The following is a 16,385-nucleotide window of genomic DNA, read 5'->3' as shown; positions in this document are numbered from 1 at the left end:
TCGAAGTTCGTATCGTACCGTCTCTCTCGCTCTCGTATTAAATACTATGTGTCGTACGACACTTGTTGGAACCCAAACCATAAATTTTTAGGACAATGAAACCAAGCTATATTTTATCTTCCTTTTATTGTAATACTTAACAGCTAACAATAAAACATACGGTAGTCTCTGAAGAAGTAATAATACAAATAGAGTACAGTATGTTAGACAATAGTACATTGTGTCTTAAGGGCGGTAAATAAGGAATTACGAACGAAAGTCTATTAGAAGCCCGAAGTCGAAGACTGAGGGCTTTAATGAGTAGATGTTCGTAATTCTAGTACCGCCCGTGCGACATACAATGTTTTTCATCACATTTTCGAGTAAAATTGTATATTTGGAAAAACTAATATTTTTTCAAGACTTGCCGATACCGCTAACTGCGCTCTTGGCAGCGCCAGCTCCGCGCCGCTCTCTCCAATTCGTGATAGACTTATATGTATATTCTTTAAAAACGAACAAATGTTTATCAACGGTTTTTAAAGACAACAAAAAGTTGGAAAACCCCCGACTTTGTCACTTCACAGTTTAATATCTCAAAAACGGCTGAACCGATTTTGATAAAACATGTCTAAGAACCATCGCTAGAAAACCTGCTTTCAAATAAAAAACAGCATTCAAAATCGGTCCTCTCGTTTAAAATCTACGGTGCCACGAATCTATGGAATAATCGAGAAAACTAACAAAAAGGCAACGTTACCAGCTAAGCAGGTAGCAGGTGTATAAACGCTCTACTAGAATAGAATGAAAGAGGGTTTTTACAGTGGCGAAGTATCGCTAGATGGCGTTAGTATCGTCAGGTCCTTTGACGTTTGCTTGCTGCGATTGGCTCATACCAATTCAATACAATGAGGCTATCGCGTATGAATTCTCCGCTAGAGGCGCTAGTGTAGCGTGAGGTCTCCGAAATGTCAAATCTCATAGTTTTTGAGTGAGCTATGCCGGTTTATTTATAATTAGAATAATTTTGTGAATATTTTGCAATAACTGAAATTAATTATGGCAAATATGCATTCCGGCAATGAATGACTGTGTTTGAGACAGTTTTGTCTTTCGGAAACCTTTGTCCTCCCTTTTTCCGGACAAAACGGGGACATGGAACACTGTGCATGCTCGATATTTTTATAGTACGGTTTATGGTGTATTAAATATGATTTTAATCTAAACTTTGTTTTCACGCCCGTAATAACAGACTTTGAAAGCCATACTTAAAACCTCACGAAACAGTGCGCCATCTAGTGAGATAAAAAACGATAGCCCTCATTGAATTGAAATTAGGCAACAAAAATTGATACAAGTCAAAGGAATACCAAAGTATACATCATATCCATGTACCTAGTGCCTAAATCTAAATAAAAAAAGTTAGGTAGGATTAATTATAAAAGTACAGAATGAAATGGTTCAACACACGATTATTATAAGCCAGGAATGCTCAGACTACTTAGTATGGCTTTTCATTTTTCTTCTTCTTTTCTTGTTTACTTTTTAGAACCGTCTAATTCTGTAATTTTACAAATCAAGTCTCAAATATTAATAGTTCGTTAAAAATTTACAAACATAATACCAAGTAAAAATTAAGTACATAAAGTCACATACTTTTTTATGATGCTGATGTACGAGATATTTGCTAGTAGATGGCCTTCATTTACTTATTTATTTTGAAACAATGACTTTCTGCTAAGTTTCTTGCGGCGCATTTTTCTGGGCAATGATGGTCTTTCCGAAAGCGCTGATAGTTAAAAAAAACGTGTAAAAAGCGCCCATTGCGGCTTATTTACAGAATAAACGATTTGAATTTTAAATTCAAATGAGATTCAATAACAAACCAATACTAAGTAAGTATTTAGGTACTTAATGAAAGTATTTAAATTAGGGAGATTATTTACACCAAATAATAAATTAGGCATAATATGACAACTACCGCCAAGGCACACGTACGAAATGCCATATTTGTTCAGCCGTATCGCGACATCTCTTGGCCGTGATGTTGTCATTGGTCCCACCATATTTTCCTGCAGGCATAATCGTCAAGCAAAGATCGTCTTTTGTTTTTAATCTAGGCCCCTTCTGCTCCCAAATTTGTCTGGGCGAGTCTTTGCAGTGTTTCCACACGACTCTAGCGTTATTCTCCTCTAAGCACATGTTCTCATTTGTCATAATTTTACCTTCAGGCGTAAAAACAACCATTACATTTATATAATTCTCATATGTGCTGCAGTCGATGCCCGTAGCTGGCATTGGGAGCCTCCAATTTTCCTGGGTCACTGGACTCATTGTTGATAAACAACTGCCCTTGTCACTACGAATCTTACCGAACCACCTGTCATCCGTCGGAAAAAAATGCTGTGGCCACACGTTATCCAAATACCATTTGAAACTTTTGCATTTCAAATTTTTCCGCAACTCTGCCCTGGAATACACAGTTTGCTGGTCGCGTAGGGCCGCGCTCGATGGATTGAATTTGAAAAAGAAATCTGCCCACTCGTCCAACCACACGGAAGCCGCTCGTGCTACATTAGCACTTAAAACATTTCCGACCCCGCCGGGATATTTGTAAGGAGTGTCTTTTCTGAATATGTGCCCCACTCTGGAGCATGGCGTAACCTCTACCCGAGCGCCGCACTGCCACGCTCGCCAGGACATTTCTAAATTTTCAGCTCCCCACACTCTCATACCCTCGTCGTAACCTCCTAGACGCCAAAAGAGACTTTTCCTTACGGCGAATAGGCCTCCAGCCATGGCTGGTATTGGATACGGTTTGGAGGGATTCTGGGCCCTCTGATTAATGACGTCGTCACTCAGCATATACCAGCGGAATTGGAGGTCCCAGCTGAAAGCCCCATAATTCCCGTCGCTACTCTTTATGTACGCCAGCGTCTCCCCGTCGATCAGATCAATTTGAGGACATATGAATACGTCGTCGCTACCAGCCCTATTTAGTAAAGGCTCCAGCCAACCTTGGGTCGCCTGAAAACAAAAACATTTTTTTTCAGAGACCGAACCGACAACAAAGAACTTGAAAATAATTTTGTACTAGCTTGAAGCCCAAACACGGTGCCTCAGCACGAGCCAGCGGGAGTGATTAAAGTCCAATATATAGTACGAAGGTAAGGTAGACGACTATAGTTCCACTCTTGCTGGCTGTGCTGTTGGCACCGACTTCAAGCTAGTAGAAAATAATTTTCAAGTTTTTTGTAATCTGTTCTATTTTTGTTAAAATTCTTTACTTCTTACTTTTTAGTACTTTGTTGCCAAAGCACATCTCACAACGATTCCATTAAGCCCAAACACGGCTTAGGTACATTTTTTTCTGTCAGAATTCCGTTTTTTTGAAGTCGGTTAAAATACCATAACCTTCTCCTAAATATAACAAATACTTTCCTGAAACCCGCATCAAACCAAACGAATAATCGCGGTTTTTTTTTACATACACAGGTCAAACTGAGAACCTAGTTTTTTTGAATCCGGTTAAAATATAAAAAGAATCATGTCACAATTTAAAGGACCAATTCTTGTCTATTTATTTACTTCGGGGATCTCAGAAATGGCTCTAACGATTTCGATGATCAACTATTTGATTCATCTATATGAGAATCCATCTAGCTTGTTCTTATCTCTGGGAAAATGCGTGTTTTTGAGTGCTAGGCCGAACGAAGCTCGGTCGTCAACCTGCACAAACCTACCAAGTACAAGTACCTACTTGCATTAATACTCACGGGACCGGTTTTTAGGGTTCCGGAGCCAAAATGGCAAAAACGGAACCCTTATAGTTTCGCCATGTCTGTCTGTCTGTCCGTCTGTCCGTCCGCAGCTTTGCTCAGGGACTATCAATGATAGAAAGCTGTAATTTTGCACGGATATAAATGTAAACTATACCGACAAAATGGTACAATAAAAAATACACAAAAAAAAAACCTCCCATAGACGTAAAGTGGTAGTGATTTTTTTTCTCATCCAACCCGGTATCGGGGGGTATCGTTGGATAGGCCTTTTAAAACCATTAGGGGCTTGCTGAGACAATTTTTTGATTCAGTGATGTTTGCGAAATATTAAACTTTAAACTGCAAATTTTAATTAAAATCGAGCGAACCCCCTCTAAAATCTAAACCTAAATTGGTGGAAAAATTTGAAAAAATTCAGGATGGTAGTAAGTAAGTATATCAGACTTTCAAGGAAAACTATAACGGCTAAGTTTGCTTGACAATTATTACTAGTTTATGAGTAACTAGTAGCCTAAGGTATAAAATACGAGTATACCTAAACTTGGAAGATTCCGTATAAAATACAAAATCATTATAAAAACATTACTTAATTTTTTGTAATGGCTACGGAACCCCATTTTGGGCGTGTCCGACACGCTCTTGGCCGGTTTTTATTTAATATCTTTCTCCATTATTTCAGCTGTTCAATTAAAAATATTTGTATTGTATTCTCACCTCACAATGAGCATCTAAAAAGAGCAGCACGTCTCCGGCTGCTCTCCTGGCTCCCATCAGTCTCGCCGCTACTAGCCCCTTTCGCTCTTTGCTGCGAAGAATCTCCACTTTGTCCAGCTTAGCAACTGCGTCCTCTAACTCGCGCCCAAGGTACCTCCTGTCACTTGCATCATCTACTAAAATTACCTGAAAATATTTCGTTTTAATGTTAACCTTTTTTGCCAATTCTGCACTTAAAAATTGCATTGTTTTCGTCCTACACATTTGTAAAGTCAATCCTACCTAATCCTAAGTCAATCATACCTATTGCTACTAATATGTTGGAAGTATCTTTGACCCAAAGAAATATTTATCATATCAGCCGTATGACGTCCACTGTTGGACATAGGCCTCCCCCAAAAGACTTCCAGTCGCTTCGGTTGGCAGTGGCTTGCATCCACCCACCGTGAACCCACGACTTTAACCAGGCCGTATTGCCTAACGTTTAGGCGCTTGCGATCCTTGAGTATTTATTTATTTATGAGCTTTATAGTGTTTCTAAATTTTATGCACATGTAGCATACATACTTATATATCTTTTAAGCAATGTACTTATACATGTTTATGCACATTTAAATGTTCCCAAATCTATAATCTTAATGATGATGCCATTTTTTGCGACTTTGGGATGTATACACATATCTTTGCACTTGAATGTACCTACTAAGTTCCTGTATCGATTATGACGAAGGTTTTGTGACCGTCCTGTCGATGATTTTGTTTTTTTATGCGTTTTCATATGGTTTTTACGGTTTCGGAGCCAAAATGGCAAAAACGGAACCCTTATAGTTTCGCCATTGTCTGTCTGTCTGTCTGACCGTCCGTCCGCGGCTTTGCTCAGGGACTATCAATGCTAGAAAGATGTAATTTTGCACAGATATGTTGTATGTAAAATATGCCGACAAAATGGTCCATAAAAAAACTAAAAAAAATTTTTTTTGTACCTCCTATAGACTTAAAGTGAGGGTGTTTTTTTTCTCATCTAACCCTGTAGTGTGGAGTATCGTTGATTAGGTCTTTTAAATCCATTAGGGATTTGTTAAGACGATTTTTCGATTCCTTGTTTTTTTTTGCGAAATATTCAATTTTAAAGTGTAAATTTTTATTAAAATCGAGCGCCCCCCTCCCCCTCTAAAATCTAAACCGGTGGGTGGAAAAATTTGAAAAAATTCAGGATGGTTAAGTATATCAAAACTATAACGGTTAAGTTTGCTTGAGAATTATTAGTAATTTAAGAGCAAATAGCAGCCTAAGGTATAAAATACACCTAAACTTGGAAGATTCCGTATAAAATACGAAATGCTTAGAAAAAAATACCTAATTTTTTCGTAATGGCTACGGAACCCTATTTAGGGCGTGTCCGACACGCTCTTGGCCGGTTTTACATTCGCACTCTCAAACAATGTCCACTGAAAATTCGCAAGGTTCCCGCCAATTTGTTTTTTTTTTTTAATTTCTTACTTTTTTTAGCAGAGTTAGTAGCCAGTTATAGCAGATATTTTTACTCGCTATCTGTCAAATTTCGGATGGGCGCCAGGTTGGCCAACTAAACACAAAGTTTTTGTTTAAATATACGGCTACTTACTGTTTTTGGTAGGATTGGTAGCAACAATTTTTTGTATGCAATCTGTCAAATGTCATAGACCGTCAGGTTGAGGATCCTAACACTAGATTTTTTTACACATATGCATGCAGGCTAATTTTATAGCAAAAAATACTTGTGTTACCTCTTTGGTTGTGCAAAAAAAAAAAACTAAAACAATGTAAAGGATTTTTATACATTTTTTCTGCAGAGCAGAAAAGTCCCGCTTTGTGCTGGGTATTTAGTGCGGTTATGATGAAATTAAAGCATAGTTAAAAACGACCTTTCCAATGATAGGTTGGACTTGGTTGCGTTATTGGTTCCTAGGCCAGAGTCCATTCAAATCTGCACATCCTCCTTTGCCCTGTAATTACAAAACAACAACAAATATATCACCTGATTCAACAACTTCTCAGGAGATCTCATAATAACTGACATGACTGTTCGCATCAGCGTAGACCACGCTTCATTATGGAACACAATGATAACGGTCGCTGTAGGCAGGTTATCCAGGTTAAATTTCACGCTTTTACATCTGTAACACATTCAATATTACCAATTCATTTAAATACTATAAATATGTACAGATGGCGTAGCTAGGTAACCTGGGCAGCTGCTATATGGTGCTCGTAAAATCATTATAATCAAATACACTAAGCAACTTATCATCAGCTATTAAGCAGAATAGGCCCCTGAGCTTGAGGGCCCCGGGCACTGCCCCGCCTAGCCCCTTGGTAGCTACGCCACTGAATATGTGCAGAAATGGGCGAGCGGTTATGGTGCTCGAAATATTGTAATCTCCCACTGACTGTCTTATTGATTATGAGATAGGTATGACTTGACCTTGACTTGACAGTCGTGTGTAGATCATTTTGAGTAGGTACCGTAGCCGCTAATTAAATATTTCAAAATTCAACTTTTACGATGACAACTTTAATAATTAATGACTTTAGAAGGGTGGTGACCCATATCACAAAGACAGCATGTCAGCATATATTTATTTTATGCCTTGCGAAACGAGCGCTAACTGTAAGTTACCTACGTTACATATTTTTGCTTGCCCATTATTTCAACCTAAATTTGTCACTAAACTGCGATACTCTTAATTATTATATCTACCTATCCCTAAGAAATATATTGGTCTTCAAATTAATCAAATCTGTTTCTAAGTATGAGTCATCAGATATGTATACCTGTATCTTACTTAAATTATAGTTTGATCATCAAAATTCGATCACCAAAATAATAGATCTGTCACCTATTAAAAAGATCAGTTCCTTATTCGATGCTTTTACCTATTCTGCTAAGGCGTACGAACGGATTGAACGAAAGTACTGTCGCTATAGGTAGGTCGGTAGGTAGGTAGGTGTCGGTATAGAACCGAACATTTTTTGCTAATACTTGTATGATGAATATAAATGTTTGTAGTAGGTACTTGATTGGATGTTTGTATGTATTTTATTTAAATACATGTGTATGTATGTCTACCCGTTGTTTAGCACCCATAGAACAAACTTTGCTTAGTTTTGGGCTGGGTCAATTGGTATAATTTGTGCGAAATTGCGAATATATTTTTATTATTATTTCATTTATTGTATATCATTATCGTCATATTTCAATTCAATTATTTGATGGTCAAAGTTATTTTTCAGTGATTATAATTAATCTTTAGGAAGCCATTTCGATGTTGTTTGGTGATTCAGTTTTAGTGACACATCTATTATTTTGGAGCCCAAAATAACTATTTGATGATCAATATTAATTTCCGAGTAATTTTTACATAATATTTAGGTACTTAACCGTTTTAATATTATTTGGTGATTCAATTTAGGTGACAGATCTACTATTTTAGGAACAAATATTAGGTCGCCGAAAACGGATTTATTAGGTGATCAATAAAATCATACCCTTTTGTTTTCATGTAAATAGATACGGGGGATAAATACTTAACGTAACGGTGACATGTCACCGTGACTCACCGTCAAAAGGTGTCACTGTGACTTTTCACAAAAGAACAACGTTACAAAATCGGTTCCCCTTGTTTACGCATGTTTTTTTATGTCATAATTCTATTTTGCATAATCTGTTTACGCATAATAGTATTTATGCCGAAAGTGTTTTCGCATAATTAATATTACGAAGAATTATTTAACGCATAACCAATGTTAGCTACTCTGCAGAAAAAATGTATAAAAATCCTTTACATTGTTTTAGATTTTTTTTAATGGCACAACCAAAGAGGTAACACAAGTATTTTTGCTATAAAATTAGCCTGCATGCACATGTGTAAAAAAAATCTAGTGTTAGGTTCCTAGTAACTATAGGTTAGGTTGGGTTAGTATTTTGTAAACGCGCGAAGCGCCTTATCTAGGCGGAATAAGAGATCCGCGAAGCGGAGCTCCGTCGACTTCGCCTCAAGTCGTTAAATTTTTATGAATATTTGCTTTCCAGATATAAAATTAGTGGTAACTATATTCGGAATAACAATTTTATACCTATAATACAATCTACAAAACAATGTTATATCATTCAAATGTTATACTAAACAATTTATCTACCAAAAAATATAATTAAAAACAAATACGAGCAAAAAATTTTACACAATTCAATCTTTAGACAAAACGTTATGCAAAAAAATATGTTACGAAACAATTTGATGCAAAATAATTTTAGAGCAGCCGATATACACTGTGTGGTTTGTTTATAAACAAACTAAAATTACGGTTTAACAAATACGCAAACTTAAACATTTTGATTTTACTGTACGTACGCGTCACCTCTCATGTCAGGTAGGCTTCTGTTAATGGAAATTTTATCGCCAGCAAATATATTGTAAAAGTGCAAGGAGAACAACTCCCGGGCCGGGATGATTTCGCTCTGCGCTAGCTGTACAGGCTGTCCGCCTTCCCCGACACCGGGCACTGGAGCATACTTGTTGCTGTTTATTACTTCTGTAACAACGTAAGTTGGTAAGTAAAGGAGGTAGCGACGGCCGGCGAAATTGCGATTATTTGCGATCCTCTTGCTGGGCTGGCTATAAGACAACTATAGGACAACAGTAGATAAAATTAATATAATTTATTGAATTAGGCGTTAAATACTCGGTGGAGGACCATATGAATGAATAAAACAATTACTTTGCTCACGCGCATTTTTGTGGGTAGTTATTTGAAAAAAAAACTGGGTACTTGGGGATTTTCAGCGACAAATTTAAATGTTAGTTTTTGTTTGGCCTAAAACAGTACTAACTGTGATTCATTTTCAGCAATGTGACACAAGGTCGACGGAGCTCCGCTTCGCGTAGCTCCTATTCCTCGCAGTTAAGGGGCTCCGCGCATTGACGCAATTCCAACCTAACCTAACCTATGTAGGTCAATTTACCTAAATTGATTGATATTCATTCAAGATTCGAGATTCAACATTCCGATTATTAAAACCACGAAGTTTAGTTTGCCGAATATCGTATTTCCGAATTAACAATGTCATTTCGGAAAATCGATAATCTGAATACTGTACTTCGGCCCATTAACATTTCGTGTTTTTCATTCTTCAGAGCTATAAGAATCAGATATTAAAAAAATCGATATTTTGAAATTCGGTAAAATAACTTTCGTGTTTTTAAGTAATCGGAATTATATTGTCTTAGAAATTGTGAAAATCGGAATTAGCAAAATTCGGAATAAAATATTTCGGAGTATTTGGGTGTTCCCAGCATGAATGGAGAATAGTTGTGTTGTGTAGTGTGGGTGGTGGTGATTGTGTTTTTTGTGTATGGAGGTGAAGGAACTGCATGAACAAATATTTCTTGAATAACCGTAGCTATCATAAGGTTGCAGGTGAGGTGAGCAAAGTGATTGTTTAAGTAAAATTAATATAATTCCATGACAAAAGAGAAGAATTGAATTTATAATTCTATTGATGTTGTTTTGTAATAAATACGTTTTGCGAAAAAACAACTAGAATTTGACCATGTACCCTAGCAGGCTATAAAGCTGTGTCCACTCTGGGGCCAGTGATTAACCACTTGAGCAAAAACATAACGCTATGCTAGACTCCAGCCAGGCAAAGCTGTCCACGCATTTTTTACGAAACTTTAATCTAGTATCATTTTTGAGACTGTCAAAATTGACATTATTGTCATTCATACCCGGATTAGATACTTAATTTCGATATTTCGGCGAAAAACAAATTAGTGGAGTGGAAACATCTTCAGTTTTCGACCATTCGCGCTGTCATCGTTCATCCACCATTACCACTCATATTTCGTTTTCTAGAATTTTTTTACCGTACAACGGCAAAAACTACTAGACACTGGCAAAATTGTCCTCCGATGGACAGAGCCATATTTTTTTAAAGAAACAACAACAACAACAACGATATTTCGGCGATAAAAAATAAATTAAATGAATGGTACTACGAAAAAAAACAAGTTCCAACTTAGAATCGGAATCCTCCACATGGAGCTTAAAGAAGCAATTGGTTTTAAAGGATGCCGTGAATCTCTTAGGAAAATAATACACAGCAATGGTTTCGAATTTCTTAGCAATAAAAACGAACGGGCTTTGCTGATTGAAAAATATGGCATAGCTGCTTGGAGACACAGATTTGTAAGAACAATATACATCAAAAGAGACTAGAAGGCAAACAAATTATTTACCTTGATGAAACATATACTTACGTACAACAGCTATTTTAAATTTGACTTTTATTCCTGTTCAAGTTAAAAAAAGTTACGCATTTGTAATAGTTTTTTGTTTAATTCAACCTCCTACCATCCTCAAAATGCATAATTTTATAATATTATGTTAGAAGATTATATTCTTATGTCAATCGGGTCAAAATGGTCCAAAAATTAATGCGTCTGGACTGTGCGTAAATGGGCACTGACAAAGGTCATACAATTTACCAACGGACTCCTAAAGTATATCAACAACTTTCACGCATTACTATATTAATGTTGATGTAGCTTGAGGAGCCCCCGAGTATAATTTAATATCTGGAAAATTCAAGTCATCTAAGTATCAACATCGTTTAATCAGTGTGCAGCAAGCGTTGTCAGCCTATTTTTTTTATTTGCCGCGGGTTCTCGTGGACAGCTTTGGCTGGCCAGTCATTCATTTTTAACTCACTTCAAAAAAGGAGGAGGTTCTATGTTCCAATGTTTGTATTTTTTTTATGTATGTTCACCGATTACTCAGTCCATTATGGACCGATTTTCAAAATTATTTTTTTATTCGAAAGAGTTCTCTTCTGAGGTGGTCCCACTGTCACCAAGTCAAGAAATGATGATGGGACTACAAAACCCTTGAAAATATTTTTCTATTCTTGTATAAGAAAGTAGTAAAGTTTGCTGCTAAAAATAAAAATCGAAATAACTCTATGCAAATCAGTGATATCGCCAAATTAACCTTGATTTTTAGGGTTTTAAATAAAATAAATAAATATTATGGGACAATTCACACCAATTGACCTAGCCCCATAGTAAGCTTAGCAAAGCTTGTGTTATGGGTACTAAGCAACGAATAAATATAATAATATAGATAGATACATACTTAAATACATAGTAAACACCCAAGACCCGAAAACAAACATTCGTATTTTTCATACAAACATCTGCCCCGACACGGGAATCGTACCCGGGACCTCAAGCTTCTTAGTCAGGTTCTCTAACCACTAGGCCATCTGGTCGTCTAAAAATGGTTTTGGATGTATTATTGTACCTACATTTTACAATATAGGTACCGTTGTGATCTGTAAGCTTTCGTCTACAAGTAAGTGAGAGTAGTAAGTTTACCTTAGCTATAGTTTTCGTGGTTGATCTACAGTGCCCTTAGTGTATGTTTCGGTGCCCTTAGTGTAAGTTTTCGGTTACAAAATACGTCTCGATCGCGTTCGCGTTAAAATCTCAATTTGTATGAAAACACGAACAGCGCCTCTAGCGGAACGTTTGCGATGTTCGTGTTTCCATACAAATTGAGATTTTAACGCGAACGCGATCGAGACGTATTTTGTAACCGAAAACTTACACTAAGGGCACAGCAGACGTTTTTGTGAATAAAACTTAAAACAGCGGTCACGCGTCGCGCGGCGCACGGCCACTCGGTGCTGGACGTACGAGTAAGACCGGAATTTGCCTACGCAGGCCGGACGTTCAAGTGGACAATCAGATAATTACTAAGTTAAATATTGCACAATAGCAGGATGTTAATTAGTAAGAGATAACAATAAACATACTTACCTTCAGATAAGTTGCCCTTGCCCAGGCCTCCAACATAGTGTCCCACAATGACTCTCATGCCACTCTTATCCGTTATTGTTTGTCTGTTAACTAGCCAACTGTAAGAAAGAAAGACAATTCTTTAATTTGGAACCTTTGACATCACAGACAAACTGTTCAACGAACTAGTTATCAATTAATGTGCAGTTTGAATATAAGGGGTGCTATCAGATGGATTGGGCGTAGTCAAGGAATTAATTCATGTCATGAGCCACCGTGAAACCTTTTCACAGTAAACGTCATCATAATGTTTCACAGTAAAGGAAAAATCATAATGGCTTTTCCTATGAGAAGGTTTCATGGTGGCTCATGAATGTCCTTGACCGTACCTACCAGAAAATATATGGTCCATAGAAAATATGTTTTGGATATTTTAGGGGGTTTGATTGAAACCTCCAATCCAATCAAAATTGTGCTACACATCTATGATATGACCTTCGTCGTCTAAATCAGTGGAGGCCAACCGGTAGATCCCGGGTATGGTATGTTTAGTTGATTGTGGAAAGGCAGAAAAGATACATGTAATTAGTACATCATACAGAGTCCAGTCAGTTAACAATAGATCTTGGACCAGCCGAAGTTGGCCACCCCTGCTCTGCATTATAAGTTGAATCTATAAAATAATTACTTTTTATATCCTTCACGGTTTTTCTTCATAGTGTTATGTAGCTCCAGACTCACATAAAACATCATATTTTGTAAGAAAACCATAATTAGTACTAAAGAAATTATTTTCTTCTTTCGGCTTCTGCATAGCAAATACAAAAAGTCCTGTGAATAACAACAACAATAATGAATTCTAAGAAACACTGGACGTGGACAGTCGCTTTTGATTATTTTATTTATATTTCAAGTGAAGTCAAGCATACAATACAACTCATTTATACAATACACATACAACAACAAATACCTAACAGTTCAGTTCATAAAATTCATACGCAAGACGACAGATAGTGCCTAAGCATGAGAATAATATTTTCACCTCAGCAGCTCAAACAGGCAGGTTTTGGTATGAAAAATCAGTGAGCAAAATCGCATTTTGCTCACTCCGTGAGACAAAGTAGCTTTTTAAATATATTTTTTAAATGCTGAGGACAGTGCTGGGTCCACTCACTGAATTCCAAATATTTGAACTTGACTTTGATCTGTCACTTTCACTTTAATATGAAAAAAGCCAGAGATAGGATGAAATCGATACTAACTTCTGTAGGTCTGAAAAAAAAACAAATGTTCGGATAACATATAACTGCAAAATTACAAAACGTCTGTTATATTAAGTATAGTACATTACTAAAGGGATTTAGGTAGTAGCACTTATTGTTCGAAGCTTGTACGGTGCTTTTCTCAAATATAAACTAAAAAAACTACAAAGATAAATTAAACGAATATCCTGCTCAATTTTACTTTTTTTCTAAGTTTTTTTTTACTTTTTAATTAAGCAAGAAGCATTATACCTACCAACCTAATAAAAAAATACTGTGTTGACCTTTAGCATTAAAAATATATCAATAATGATTTAATTATAATAAGAACAAATTCAAAAACAAAAACACGTGAAATTTAAAAAAAAACACCGCTGCTCTTGTTTTTTTTTTAATAAAATCGTTCCGTATACTTACTGCCTACATCTTAAAGTTCGATCAAATATTTGTCAAATTGAATGAATTTGCAAGTAATCTATTTATATTTATGTTTCAAACAATAAAAATCCTAATAAAATCATATTTAAAGGTTCATTTTTATAAAAACATATACGTTTATTGTTCCACCCTTTTAATGACACAAAGTTGATGTTTTTTGCTGTATGAAAAGTATGATGTTACGTCGAGTTACATTTTTGAGAAAAAGTTTTAAATATGAGTAAGTAACTACTATGTTTATTTCTTAACAATCGGATTATATTTTAAAGTTTTTGATATTTTTTGTCTTCTAAATATATGTGGTTTTATATTACCCTTTAATTTAAATGTTCTCGCTGCTCAGGTGAAAAGTTGTATGTGTCACACGAGACCAAAGTGTTTTTGCATCCTCGTTGATCTCAGGATTCTAACCTAGAATCACTCGCTATCGCTCATGATTCAATTGTACAATCCTTCGCTTACTCGGGATTCAAAATCAACACTCGCACCAAAAAACGACTTTGCTCTCTTGTTGCACAAATTACTATTATATGTATGCATAGTTGCTACGCAGAAAGACGTAAGTATAATATATTACTTCGCATAGGGATAATAAAAAGTGAAATAAAATTTTACTAAACTTTCCTTGCAATTAAATTACGGTTATTTTTAAAGGCAATAGGTGCAAAATAATTTGAGATTAGTGTAATTATTTCCAGGAATAATCCTTTTTTACAGTGACAATTTTGCATGTAACTAATTAATAAAACCACTGATATATTAAACTGAATAAAACAATACTACTGTAAATGTGTTCTGTATTTAATTTCCTTAATTCAATTTGGTTATAGTTAGAAAGAACTAAATAAAGAAACAAAATTACATTTATTCACAACACAAGACACAACAATATTATTATGTGTCATTACGGTTGTGAATCTGATACTGGCTCAGTATAATGCTGACGCGAAACACCCCAGCGTAAGATTCTGGCGCTTCGCCGGCCGCTGCCGCGGAACGCTCGCTTCACGCGTTGTTGTGGTCGCAGTTCTAACCTAACCCAACATGCAGCTGCTGTTCTGTTCTGGCTCTTTGCCTGCTGCTGTTACAGCACGCTTACTTTGCTGGCCTTACTCTCTTAACCCATTCTTATGGTAGCTGTTAGTTTCTTTAACTGCCATTACGCCATGTTAAAGTCAGTGCTATTTAAAATTGCGTGAAAATACAATAGTCCAAATTAGTATTTTGCTATGCCATTATGCCATATAAAAATCGGCGATACTAATGCTATGCTATTTAATATTCTGCAGAAGTAGGTATATTCGGTGATAAGGGCCCGGGCCCATTTAGCGTCTTTCGAGCGTCGTCGTCTAGTAAACGCCCGCGCAGCGCCGATGTAACGTTCACGTCGCCGCCGAGATGCCAGCGTCTCGTTAACGCCCGCGCAGCGTCGACGCGGCGTCAATAGGGGAGGTGCGCTGCGCTGCAGGGCTAGATAGACGCCGGCATCTGTCTGACAGTTTCGCCACATGACGTCGTGGTCGAGGAGACGCTGCGCGGACGCGGATATGTAATTTAGCCGAATTTTAAAGCCCGAAATCTAGTCCATATCTATGTCCGAAAATAAATTAAGTAGGTACTTACTATTTCTTAAGTAGTGTAATGTTAAATAAAAAAACAGTAAATGGTAAAACAATATAATTATGACTAGAAAAAAAGGTTATTAGGTTAAGTTAGAATTGTATTTGTAACGGAACGAACAGCCACCAGTAACAGGTGATGGGCAAGGCCATTAAAAAGGGGACTCGGGGGCAGAGCCCCCCGCGTTAAAAACAAACATAATCTATCCCCCTTTTTACCTGGATAGGTTCGTTAGTTACCTTATGTCCCTCAGATTAAAAATAGAAGCCCCGCATGTCAAGTTTGCATCGGCCCGAAGGGCCAAAAGTACACAAAAGTAGAAGCTTTGATTGGGAAAAAACGCTACTGTGAAAATAAGCTTTGCGACCTTGCGACACGCTTACAGGCGTCGGTTGCGACTTGCGCGCGTATCAGCTGGTTAACGAAGCGTCACGGAAATCCCTGAAACCGTCTAATCTGCTAGTTGGCAAAAGTCATAGGCCGGCGCCACACTTGACGGAAATTCCGTCGCGGATCTTCCGCGATGAACCTTATTGCATACTACGCGGAACGACCGATCTTCCGCGTAGTGTGCCCGCTAATTGTAACTTTTAAGCAATAACATGTATGGGCGTTCCGTCGCGGACCATCCGCGACGGAATTTCCGTCAAGTGTGGCGCCGGCCCTAATCGGCACATCTCTTACTTGCCATAGCTTATCTTCAGAAAAACACCAAGGCAGCCGATTTCACTGAGACTTGGTAGAAAGCCTCC

The 16,385-nt window shown here is 37.0% G+C and overlaps 1 protein-coding gene across 1 annotated transcript; it reads right to left on the bottom strand.

Moving 5' to 3' along the window:
* Positions 1-1,311: 1,311 nt before the first annotated feature.
* LOC141441230 (polypeptide N-acetylgalactosaminyltransferase 3-like) lies at positions 1,312-15,173 on the bottom strand. The gene is made up of 8 exons (XM_074105902.1): positions 15,136-15,173; positions 13,576-13,585; positions 13,002-13,144; positions 12,335-12,432; positions 8,867-9,047; positions 6,493-6,631; positions 4,476-4,661; positions 1,312-3,006 (listed from the first exon to the last, which is right to left on the bottom strand). Exons 1-8 carry the CDS (start codon positions 15,171-15,173, stop codon positions 1,957-1,959), a joined length of 1,845 nt encoding a protein of 614 aa, XP_073962003.1. The 3' UTR covers positions 1,312-1,956.
* Positions 15,174-16,385: the final 1,212 nt, after the last annotated feature.

The sequence above is a fragment of the Choristoneura fumiferana genome, chromosome 23 (assembly GCF_025370935.1).
Source record: "Choristoneura fumiferana chromosome 23, NRCan_CFum_1, whole genome shotgun sequence".
Lineage (NCBI taxonomy): Eukaryota > Metazoa > Arthropoda > Insecta > Lepidoptera > Tortricidae > Choristoneura > Choristoneura fumiferana.
The sequence above is the reverse complement of the archived record's forward strand: the minus strand, read 5'-3'. Positions and strand labels throughout refer to the sequence as shown.

Bases quoted from the DNA above. Each gene is read 5' to 3' on its own strand.
- LOC141441230 (XM_074105902.1), bottom strand. From the start codon at position 15,173: ATGGCAGTTAAAGAAACTAACAGCTACCATAAGAATGG. The intron at 12,433-13,001 runs GTAATTATTTTA...TCTTTCTTACAG, and splicing joins AACCGTGAAGGATATAAAAA to TTGGCTAGTTAACAGACAAA. The intron at 6,632-8,866 runs GTACGTACAGTA...AATGTGTTACAG, and splicing joins CCTGACATGAGAGGTGACGC to ATGTAAAAGCGTGAAATTTA.